Raw genomic sequence first — 12,486 nt, forward strand, 5'->3', positions numbered from 1 at the left:
CTCTCTCTTTCAAATAAATAAATAAAAATCTTAAAAAAAAAAAAAGTTTCACTTCTTTTTAACTACTGCTGAGAAGTCAGAATTTACCAACATCACTTAGCAATCCAAGGAATGTGGTATTTTCTGGAAAAACACCCCATGACATTATTAGGTCAACTCTACCCATAGCTTTTAAACAATGGATCTGAGGGGCGCCTGGGTGGCTCAGTGGGTTAAAGCCTCTGCCTTCAGCTCAGGTCATGATCTCAAGGTCCTTGGATCGAGCCCCGCATCGGGCTCTCTGCTCAGCGGGGAGCCCGCTTCCCTCTCTCTCTCTCTGCCTGCTTGTGATCTCTGTCTCTCTAATAAATAAATAAAATCTTAAAAAAAAAAATAAACGATGGATCTGAGATTTAAACTCAAGGCATTTCTTTTGTATTAAAGCCTTAAACCCATATTCTTAAATTTTCTTAGAAATTTGCCTTAAATGTGTTTCTCCTGAATTGTCTCCAATAACTTGAGAAATCAAACCTGAGTCAGTACATCTGTTCTTAATTAAATATATTCAAACATACAATTTTAATGAAGTACAATTTTAAAGAAGACTTAACTTGTGAAGTCAGATGATACAGACAACTGAAAATATAAGCAGAGGATCACAAATCAAACACCAACAAGAGACTGGCCCAAGGAATGCCAGATATGCAGGGTTTTAATGAAAGCTGAAAAAAGTAAGAATTTTAGGTGTGATAACTGTTACCAAATCATTTACTACCATGACTTTCCTTACTTCAGGCAAAGAGTAAAAATCTTGTCTTCAAGAGAGCCCCAAATAGCTTCTTTCATGGATTCTTACATTAAGTACTAGGTTTATCCTGGTAAAATAAATGTTCATGTTAAAAGCTATTAGGATATTACTCCTAACAAGAATTATCCTGTCAAAATATCATTGTAAAATTTGGAAAGCACAATTACAAGTGTTGCATCCCAAAATATTTTTCCCAGAGAGCTTCTTTTGGAAGGAGGATGGCAACAATTAAAACTAGTCAAAAGCCTGATAATAGAAACTGAAATATTCTTATAAAAGTAACAAACAAGAATACCTACTTATAATTACATTGGCCTATTTGTTTTTATTTCCTAAGGTATTCATGGCAAGGAAAACGAAGTCCTAGACAGAGATTCTTAGATTTTTACTGCACGTAAGCATCACCTAGGTCTCATTCCAAAATGACCAACTAAGAATGGATTGGGAATATGGCCCCAAATCTGCAATATAAAAACAAGACCTCTAATTTATTCTAAGGTAGGTGCCCCATAAAAACCCAAAAAACAAAACAAAACAAAACAAAAAAACCAAAAACCTGAGAAACACTGACTTTTAGACTATTATAAGAGAAAATTAAGAATATTCACAGGGAAGGTAATATTTTATCTTAGAAACCGTTTAAATGATGAAAGAAATTTTGAAAACTACACAAAAAAAGATACTTCATTTAAAGTCCCAAGATCCTTTTATCATGGTTTCAACAAGTAGAATTTTCATAGAATTAAGTTAACAACTAGTAAATAAAACAGATCACAGACTGGAAGATTAGGAATTCCTGACTAAAATCAGTCTTTTAAAATTAAAAAGTATCACCCCAGCACTGAATAAAACTGATAAAATATTATGAAGATATTTTCCCAAACTGCTATAACAAAAATAATACAATAAAAGAATTAAAAGTTATTAAACTCTAGTTCTTTTTGTGTTAAGTTCACAGATTAAGAAAAAGATTACCAAGTTTTTCCATAATTGCCTCCTCTCAGTCCAAGGAGGAGAAGAGTTGGCAAACTAAGTAATTTATAAGGAAAATATTATTTACGAATATAATCATCAGTCTCAAAACAAGATTTGTTTTTTTCTTGAAATTTAGCTAACCATTGCTAAGTGAGAAACTGGGCCCACCCTAAGATAATCCTAAGAGCTTAATTATGGATAAGTCCTAGAATTTTTGGCAATAGGCAGAATCACTTAGTGTTCAGAGGGTCTCTACTATTCACATAAAGCAGAACCAAGTTTTTCCTCAGGTTAAAAAATAAATTTCCCAAGATTACTGAAAAAATTAAATAAAAATCTCCTTGGTATACATAACTCTACTAAGTCAAAGGGCCAAGTTTACAGGAATCTGAATGTTTAACTCTGAAGACAATCTATATTCATTGTGTAATCTCCTTGGTAGGACAGCAGCAAAAATTACTACTCCTATACTCTTCCCAAGTAATGTCTATAAACTATGTCAGTGCATAAGGGCTATAGGTTTCAAGAAAAAATATACTCCTGAAAATGTCACATTTTGAAAATGCAATCATTTAACACTGGACAATTTGGAAAGCAACCTCTTTTACGAGGTAGTTTGTCAATGAAGTATTAAGGAGACAAGGATGCTTTCCAGGAAGCAGACAGAATGTTTCCAGAATCTCAATAAAGTGGAGAGGGTATAGCCTCAGCAGCTCAAGTGACTGGCTTGTGTTAGTGGTACCCAGTGATCTGCAGGCAAACCTACACAAAGAACTTGCTGCAAAGTTGAGAATGGGGCCTTGAACCAAAGAGATCCCACTCTGACATCATTCCCTATTAGTTATAACACGAACAGAAGATAAACACAAAAAATAATTGAAAGGCTAATTTTTAAAACAGTACAATGTTTTTCTTTTCAAGACTATTAGGACATCTTAAAATTAACTACCAAATACAGGTATGAACAAGGAAACATAAGAAACATATCACAATCCCAGTACTTTTGACACTACGTTTGAGTTCCAAACCCCAGTACACATTAATTGTATGAATTCAATTTTTTTTTTATTCAGAACCTGTATCTTTAAGACTGGTATAAACAAAAATAAAATACAAACAAGTTGTTATTAACATAATAGCTGCAGTTATTAACTGCGAGAATACAGTAAAAAGGAGTCATACTAAATGTTAATGTTCTTGCAACAGAATTATCCCAGTCATTTTAGCAAATTCTGGCAAGAAATGATAAATTTGTTTCTTATTAAAAGTACCTAAAGAATTCCCAAGATCGATCAGTTGTACTGCAAGTAGAACAGCAGTTTATTTGAAAGAGCCCTTACCTTTCTCTGACTTTCCTAAAAATTTGCCATTTACAGGTTAGCTACTATTTTCAAAGCAGTTGTTCAAACCAGGGTTTTTGCTGTAAATTCACATCTCAGCTTTATATATAGTAAACTTAACACTCGTTTTCCCTTTCCAGTGGATCACCTATCTAGTGTTGAAGCTAAAACACCTGCATAAAAGCAACAATTTAAAATCCTTCATGTAAATCTTGGTTCTTACTTCTCTTCTACCTCATTTTTATTTTCTTGTATTATTTGTTCTTCCTCCTCATCACCAAAAGTCTGTTCCTGCATGGTGGTAAAGGAGAGAGATCTAGCAGCCACTTCTGCAGCAAGACCAGCGGTGAAGGTAAAATCCGGTGACAGCTGGAGCCGGGCCAGCCTCTGCTTAATGGAGGGCTGTAATAGGTCCCTGGGAGCTGGAAGGGCAGTGGACAGGCTATCTACATCTGCCTGCTGACATTCCTCTTCACTCTCACATTGGTAACACACTCTTTCTTCAGCTCCTTGGAGGAAGGCTTCATTTGCAGAATTGTCTTTATTTTTACCATCTAGAGGGTTTTCAGATAAATACTCAGTCCTACTACTTATTTCATTGTCAGCTGTGGAGGGTTTACTATTTTCCTCTTCAGTATCATTTTTACCAACTGTCCCCATATCTGAATCCACTGATGGTTCTGAATTACTTATGGGTTCCACTGGGTCTACAGGAGACAAGGATTTCAACACAGCTTCAAAGGAAAAAAAAAAAGAAAGAAAGAAAAAAAGAAAGAAAAGTAATAACTAAGGACCCAGCAATGATTTAAACTTTAATTTAAACTCCAGTAATTTTTTCTTATAAAGAACAATAAATAAAAGCTAAATAAAACTTTCTAGTAAAATCTGTATGAATTTATAAATCCAGAACTTTTTAGAAGAGATAGAATGCCTAAGAAATGAAATGAGATGGGGTAATGATGAAGATTTTGAAACACCTCACACGTTCTCTTATTCAAAACATTAAAGCAGTGGTTCTCAAAGTGTGGTCCCAGACCAGCAGCATCAGTCATTACCACAAGGTTACTGGACAGAAATGCACACTTTCGGGCCCCACCCAGACCTACTGAAGGGGGCACTGTGGGTGGGACCACCTGTGTTGACAAGCCCTATGCTTGACTCTGATACACACTGAGGCTTGAGAACCATCTTATGAAAGAATAAGCAGAGTGATTTTTACTGATAATGTGTCAGTTAAAAGGCCTAAAGTCATCCAGATAATAATCACGATCATCAGCACATATATATTTACAAGTTAAAACAGCATGGAAAAAAATATGCACATAATTCAACTTACTTGCCAACCACCTAATAAGACCCTGATGAAAGTAAAGCCATAACTTCTACACATTTTGAAATGTCACAGAAAAATAGAAAACAAAACCTGGATTCAAAATCAACTACTGTACAAAGCATAACACATAAATATCATATCCATACGGCAGAAGTTGTCCTTTCAAGGAAAATGAAGATTTATTTAGCCCCTCTTGATGTTAGTAGGCAGTGGGTTGCTTGCTAGGCAGTCTCTCCTCCCAGTATGAGGGGTTAGTACAATACAATATATTAGGAAGCATGACGGAAGAAAAGAAAGTGCTTCTTGAAGATCTGGCGTTTATTTAAAAAATAATTTGTAAAAGGTGTCCATTTCCAAGAAACAGATCCCTAAGCTGCAGTAACTCCACTAGGGAAGCAGCAACAACAGAAAAAAATGGCCACAGCAGGTTCCAGTGTAGAATATCCCTCTCTAATTCCATTCGGACTTTACCCCTGTAGGCAGAGATGAAAACAACTCTGGAAGATGTACTGAAATTTTTCATGGAAAAAGCATTTTATGGTATCAGCAGCTTTTTACTTATTTCCACAAACAAAATCAGCATTACTGCCCTTTCAAATGTAAACTACCAGAAGCACATACCTGAAAAAAGACACACATTTCTTTCATTATTATATCCTTGCCCATACTGTCAACAGGAGAATTTTAAAGCTATATGGAGAAAACACTAAGCAATAAAAAGGATACAGGTTTATATACAATGCTATTTGCAGTCTTCCCATACACTTTTAGTCAATAAATCTAGTTCTTAAAGAATGCGGCAATTAAATAGGGCAAAATAATCTGTACAACTGCAGGATCAGGTGTTAACCCTGCTGGAACGGAAGTCTCTGGGAGTACGAGGATTTTTGTCTCTTCATCTATGCACTAGGGACACAGGAGTAAACAGTGCCTCAGGAACTACTTGTTGAATGAGTAATTGCTGACTGAACACTGTGGGGGATACTAAAGCCTCCACCGATTGTAATTTCATTACAGAGACAAAAACACTGGATGCATAGAAAACAAGAGTGCCTAAAACACAATCATCTCTGGTTCACGCAGGCCCAGCATATGAACAAACAGGCTGCAGGAATATCTTAACTGCTGCTCCTGGGAGTTCTTAACCCGCTACATATGTCACTGCTCAAGACTTCCTTCCAGTTCCCTCCAGTGTGCCTCCTGCTGTGAGGCTCTGTAGTGGTGGGAGAGGTAGCAGGGAGAGGACGATTCATGGATGAGCAACTGGGAGAAAGGGCAGCTTGGGGAGAAAATAGGATTCTTGATGTAAAGAGATCAACATGCATGCTTTTCTTTTATTAAGGTGTTTTTTTTTTTTTCCTTAAAAGTAAACTCCACCCCCAATGTGGGGCTTGAACTCCTGATCCCAAGATGAAGAGTCGCATGCTCTACTGACTGAGCCAGCTAAGCACCCCAGCATGAATGTTTTTCATGAATAAAAACAATGTTTGTGGAACCACAGTCTAATTAGATAAATATAACCAGAGGAGGATATCTAATTAGAAAGAGTAGAAAATATAATTGGAAATGATGGACTTATTTTGACAGAGAGGCTTGAAACCAGGAATAAAAAGTTGAGATTTAATATGGTAGGAAAGGGAGAACCACCCTAGCTTTTAAAGCTAGAGAGCCACTATCAATGTACTACTGTTTGAGAAAAATCTGGAGGGAGTCTGCAAGGATAGAAGCTAGCTTAGAAGCCATCTTCTAAGGGTAGCTTAGAAGAAAAAGGTATTGAAAACAGAAATCTACTGGGGTGCCAGGCTGGCTCAGTCGGCAGAGCATGAGACTCTTGATCTTGAGGTCATGAGTTTGAGCCCCACATTGGGGGCAGAGTTTACATAATAAAAAAGAAAATGCAAGTCAGTTAAGAGACTATTACAATATATAAGCACAATCTAATAAGGACCTGGGCTATAAAGGGGCCAATGGGAAGGATAAAATCAAGAAATGTGCACCTGGACAAGGGTGAATGGTAGGGCTACTAAGAGAAGAAAGGAGAAACCTGAGGAACATTCCAGATGTACAGGTAATCTATAAACTTCTAGTGAAAAAGAGAACAGGAAAAGAAGGCAGGTGATTTTTTTTTTTAATAGTTTTTTAAAAATAAATATATAATGTATTATTAGCCCCAGGGGTACAGGTCTGTGAAAGGAAGGCAGGTGATTTTGAGGCTCCGCATAAGTACTCTATAAAAGGGGAATCCCACTCTCTCTACTTAAGAGATCTACAGAAGTTAATTCTCAACTAGGAATTAGCTAGTTTGATATTGTTAAGTATTAAGCTTCTCCTCATTCCTTCCCCTATTTCCCATGAACTCCGACTAAAAATAAGAAGAGTGGGAAACTTAATGGAGTTTAATGCTAATTGTCTGTATCGTCGGTATCCAAATAAGGAGACAGTGTGCACAAAAACACCTCCTCTTCTCCCATCTACTGAAGAGCTCAAAACAATTAAGGAACTTTAATGATGTAGCTAACTGGCCTAGGTCTTAATTCATTTGATTCAATGGTGAACACAGAGTTATTAATTTGGGACTTCATTGAGGTATTTATGATATATCAACATGAAGAGAACAGAGTTTAGAATCTCAAATTCACTAAATTTGAAAATACTCTAATTTTTTCAATGCACCGCCCATTCCAAATAAAATTTAGTAAAACATCAAATACCTAATGAAAAAGTATGATTTCAAATTCCCAATTTGACTATATACCTATTCTTTTTTTGATCATATTGATCTGTGTTCACAAGAAAAAGTACTATACTTGCTGACAAATCCCTAAAATTAAAGCTATAAGAATTATATAGCTAAAATAATCCCCTACATTAAAAATAACCTTTTACTCTGATGTCAGCTTACCGTGATCACTAAATAGAAGTTGCTTCCATTTCTGCCTTTCAGCCTCTGATGCTTTAAATCCCAGCACAGATTTTAGTTCTTGGAGTACCCTCTTGGATTCTTCATGCTCACGCTTCTGTCTCTCTCTGTCTTCTTGAGACAAGTAATAAAAATCATCCTTTCTGAAATCACTGTCCATATCTATATCATCTACATAAGCTTCTAATTCCTGAAAATGAATACAAGAAAAAGCACTTTACTCCGAGCAGACAATTTTCTAGTAGCATTCATTAACTTGTACCTACCCATCTCCAAGATTAAAAAATGAAGACTCTTGGCACAGGTCACTAAAGCAAAGGTGGGCAAACAGAGCAAATATATTACTATTACTATAGATAAGCTGAAGTCTTAAAAAAACTTAACAGTTGATACTAAAAGGGATTATGGAAAAGAAAGTTTAATAACTTCAATCATTATTTTTCTGCTCTGATATTCTATAGATCTAGTCAAGATTAAGATTAGTTATTAGCTCTGCAAAACCAATCAAAATTAGAAAGGCTGGTAGTTTGGGGGAGGTGTCAGGTATGTTAAGTCTTTTTGTGGTAGATATCTGTGGTTCTTTCTGACTTCCCAGGGAGTTTGAACCTCATCTTACGGTTCTTCTTAACACTGAGGAACAGACTAGGATCCTTGCTTCCCAGCCTCCTTGCGGTTATAGGTCAGGCAAATAACTTGGGATCCTCTAATCAAATGTACACGGATCATGTCTGACCCAGAAGTTTGTTACAAGGGAAGCAGGCATCTTAAGGAATCTATTCTGGTAAGCATGGTGGCAGGTCAAGTTTCTAGAGATAGAGGTTCTAAAGGGAGTTTTTATTATCCAGTGACAATGTCTGCAGCTAGTGACTGGGCAGTGATGTTGCTGGAAAGGGAGAAGTTCTTTTGAGTGATTCTGGATGTTTATACCAGCCTGGTCCAAACCTACGTGGTCCTCAGAAATATTCTGTCCGTCATGTACTTTTTTAAAAATTTTTTGTTCGCTGGGGCACCTGGTTGGCTCAGTCAGTTCAGCTCAGTCTCCGGGTGGTGAGGCTAAGCTCTATGGGCTCTGTACTTAGTGGGGAGTCTGCTTGGGATACTCTCTTCCTCTGTCCCTCCCCGTGCTTGCGTGCTTTCTCTAGTAATAAAATAAAGTAAAATCAAATCGTCAAAATCCCTTGTGTATTAACAGTAAACAGAATTGGTCTCCTTTTGCAATTAAGAACTGAGTAGACAATATGACCAAAGGAAAAGAAGTTTTCCTTAAGATAAGCAAAAGAAATCTTTGTCAGTATCTAATGAAATCATTAAAAAATTGTTTCCTTAAAGTGAGGTATACTATACATACTGCCAAATGCACAAATCTCAAAGTGCACAGGATTTTTATATATGCGCACAGACTGGTAACCGCTAGTCAACATTTCCAGCATCCCAGAAGGTACCTTTACCAATGCACTAATTCTTAATGTGTTTAATCACCTACGTATCTAAGAAATAGTAAGGTATAAATAACATATAAATTCGCTGGTAGATTCAGTGGATTGAGTTCAAGGCACTAAGAAAAAATGATCTGACATCAGTTCAATACATTGTGTTGTAATTTTAAAGCTCATCAAGAACATAAATTTAACAACTTGGTCAAAAATCATCCATGCCACTTACAGAGAAAGAGAGGCAACCTTTATATGTGAAACTCTTCTATAGGGGGAAAAAAGCCATTTTCACTGTTACCTGCTCCTCAGGGATTGGATCTTTGTCGGCAATGTGTAGAGTAGGCTGCATCAAAGGTACCACAGTACAACGCGGATTTTCACATACTATCTCAGGCTTGCCTTAAAAAGCAACAGGCCACACGGAAATGAGTGAACATCTAACTAAACAATGTTCTTAATAATAATATTTTGCCAATTTCATAGTCCAACTTGTGATTATAACTTCTAATTTATAAAAAAAATTAAGGATGTTAAAGTTAACAGTAATGGCAGCAGATTTATAATTTAAGTTAAATTAAACTCTTGGAGGAGTAACTTTTCTCTCCCTTCTTCATCTCACCATACTATCTGGCACACAACAGGTATTCTATAAATCAATTTCTGTTCGTGGCACAGGAACACTCTCAAGACATGCCACCATTCATCCCCACAAAAAATGAACTTCAATCCTGCACTTCTCTTATATTATTTCTATTCTCAGAAGTTAGAATTGGAAATGAGTTTCATAAGTAATAGCTTGAAAAGATGACCCAGGTGTGAACTTTAATACTTAATATTGGTGTTTGTTTTCTAACCACAGGGTTACTTAGTCTCCTATCTAGTTCTCTGCTTTTCATCATTCTCTCTCTACTTAAAAAGAAGTAGGGTTTAAGCATCTAGATTTTTACCTTTCAAGAGTAACGATAGATAACTGGTTGGGACCAGGGTTGGGGGGAGACTCCTGGCTGTCAAGGGCTGATGTGGACTAAGCACACTTGACTGGACTGGGAAGGACTCTTAGCAGGTCTGCGTCAACAGCAATGTGGCTTAGGGGCCAGCTGATATTGTCAGGCAACTGCTTACATACAAGGGATTGAATAAATAAGTAAAAATTGAAGATAACGAGAGCCAAGTTTCTCATAATCAGAAAAGAGAGGTACAAATAAGGAGAAGGACAGAAGAACTCTGTAGTATTGGGACTGAATTGGAGGTATTGGTGTGAACCCACGGCATGTAACATATATGGACAGACAGATACAGAAATAGATCTGTGTAAATGTACACACATATGTACGTACAAATGTACACACAAATGTACATATGTGTGTACATTTACACAGATCTATTTCACAACCTTGTCTGTTGGGAATTGGTAAAAACAGTAATGCCGCAGTGGCTATGAGCATACTTGGCATTCACATCTTGGTTTCTAAGTACCACTTTCCCACTAAAGGACTGAGGGCTTCTTGGACACATGGCTGATGTTAGGGGTGGGGGCAAGGAAAGTATGAAGATATAAAGAAGTGATCAAAGGAAGAATGATGGTGGCACAAACCATCCTGAATGGGTTCCCTCTGATTAAACTCTGGACAATTTGAGCAACAAAATAATAATACTAACAAATTATGATCTACAAAATAAGAATCCATATATCTATATTGATATAAATAAGTGGAAAGGGGGCTGCTTTGCCTCACAATAGAAGGCTGGCTAATAAGTGTAAAAGGAAAAGTGCAATTAGAAAATTACCATTTGGTAACAATCACAGTATCTAATTCAAACAAGAACTACTAAACTGGTGGATCCCAAAACTAGTGGGTGAAAAAACTTGAAGCTATTTTATTTTATTCACTTGATTATTATATGATCAGAGTCATATAACCACTACTACCACCACAACCAAGATAAAGAACAGCTCCCACACCTCAAAACATTGACTTATGCTGCCTCTTTATAACCTATTCCTCCCTTCATATCCAACGCCTAGAAAACATAGGCTGCTTGTTGTTCCTACGAAATCATACTGTTTTAAGAATGTCATTTAAACGGAATCACAGACTATGTAGTATTTGACTCTGGCTTCTTTTGAGTAACACAATGCATTAGAGATTCCTCCATCGTAATGATGGATCAGTAGCTTATTTCTTTTTTATTGCTTAGTAGTATTCCATGTGGATGGATAGAAGAGCTTATCCATTCATCAGCTGAAGGACACTTGGACTGCTTCTAGTTTTTAGTGATTATGAATAAAACCACTATAAACATTTGTTTATAGGTTAAAGTGAACATTACATTTTTGTATCTCTTGAGTAAATCTCTGAAATGATACTATGGGACATATGGAACATATATGTTCCAATATAGTGGGAATAAACTTATATAACCTCAGAGGATTTTTTTAAATAACATGCTTATATTTAAAACAAGAAAGGCTAAAGCAGAATTAAGAACATAAAAGCTTAATGCCGTGTGTGATCTGGATCTGGGCATATAAGATTACTGTTGGATCAATCAGTGAAATTAGAATGGGATCTGTGGATTCAAGAGCCCTATTGTATCAGTGGTCATGGCCTGATTTTGGTGGTATATTGTAGGTATGTAGGAGAATGTCCATTTTCAAAAATACAAACACAAGATTTAGGGGCAAGGGGTCTCATGTCTGCATCTTATTCTCAAATGGTTCAGAATAATACCACCGAAAGAATTTATAGACAGATACACACAGAGGTAAGGCAAATGTGGTAAAATGTCAACAACTGAGGAATATGGGTAAAGAAAGATAATTTGAACTATTCTCATGATATTTCTGTAGTTCTGAAATAACCTAAAAAGAGCAACAGCTAACTAGAGCACCTGCTTCTTAAAAAAAATCATACATTTTATTCAAAGTTCCATTGCCACGGCCACTATGAGCATTTTAGTGAGAAAGTTTGCAAATGACTTATATCTTAATTTGTATCATTATCACTAACAAGCAAAAGCCACATATGCAGAATATTATGGCCTATCACCTGCCCAATGTTTTGGAGATAGTTTAACAATCATGCTTAAGTGATTAAAATTCAACATTTCAGAGTATGCTAAGGGCAGGAATAAATGGAATGCATCTCTTAACACCCAGTGGACTTCTGAGTGTTTCCACTTAAAGAAAATGTACTCAAGAAACTAATATTACACTGTATGTTAACTAACTGGAATTTAAATAAAAACTTGAAAAGAAAAAGCCTGCCCAAAAAAGCCTTAAAAAGAGGAAAAGCTCTAGACTTAAGTCATATCAAAAAGTTTAACAGGCATAAATGTTTGCATATATTAAAAATCCTTGGCAAATTTACCCTTTGAAGAAAAAAATTACTCGCCATTTCTATTTTAGATGTAAAGGAAATCTATTGGTGATGTATCAGCAATTAGCATGTTAACATTTCCTTTGAAGAAAGTTAACTTTCACTACATACTTATTCACCTTCTTAAACACATTAAAGTATTACAGAACTAGCTGTAAATAAAATAGTGACTAACAAGATGATAAAGCACTGATCATCTTAGGCAGCAATACAATTTCTACACACAAATATGATTTTCAAAAAGGCCCAGGGGACAGACATGGTATTGGTTTATAGCACAAAATTTAAAAATATGCCAAATATTTACAATGAATTAGT

The 12,486-nt window shown here is 36.1% G+C and overlaps 1 protein-coding gene across 4 annotated transcripts in view; it reads right to left on the reverse strand.

Annotated features, from left to right (window-relative positions):
* Window positions 1-673: 673 nt before the first annotated feature.
* VEZT (vezatin, adherens junctions transmembrane protein) overlaps window positions 674-12,486 on the reverse strand; it is a 65,332-nt gene continuing 53,519 nt past the window's right edge. For 3 of the 4 annotated variants that reach the window (XM_044228853.1, XM_044228852.1, XM_044228855.1), the window contains 3 exons: window positions 9,087-9,187; window positions 7,338-7,545; window positions 674-3,836 (listed from right to left, as the gene is read on the reverse strand). In XM_044228853.1, the coding sequence (XP_044084788.1) occupies window positions 3,322-3,836; window positions 7,338-7,545; window positions 9,087-9,187 (824 nt within the window). In that variant the 3' untranslated portion in view covers window positions 674-3,321. Of the gene's footprint in view, window positions 3,837-4,732; window positions 4,909-7,337; window positions 7,546-9,086; window positions 9,188-12,486 lie in introns of those variants that run through there. The other variant, XM_044228854.1, reaches the window with a different exon arrangement.

This window comes from Neovison vison, chromosome 12, assembly GCF_020171115.1.
Source record: "Neovison vison isolate M4711 chromosome 12, ASM_NN_V1, whole genome shotgun sequence".
NCBI lineage: Eukaryota > Metazoa > Chordata > Mammalia > Carnivora > Mustelidae > Neogale > Neogale vison.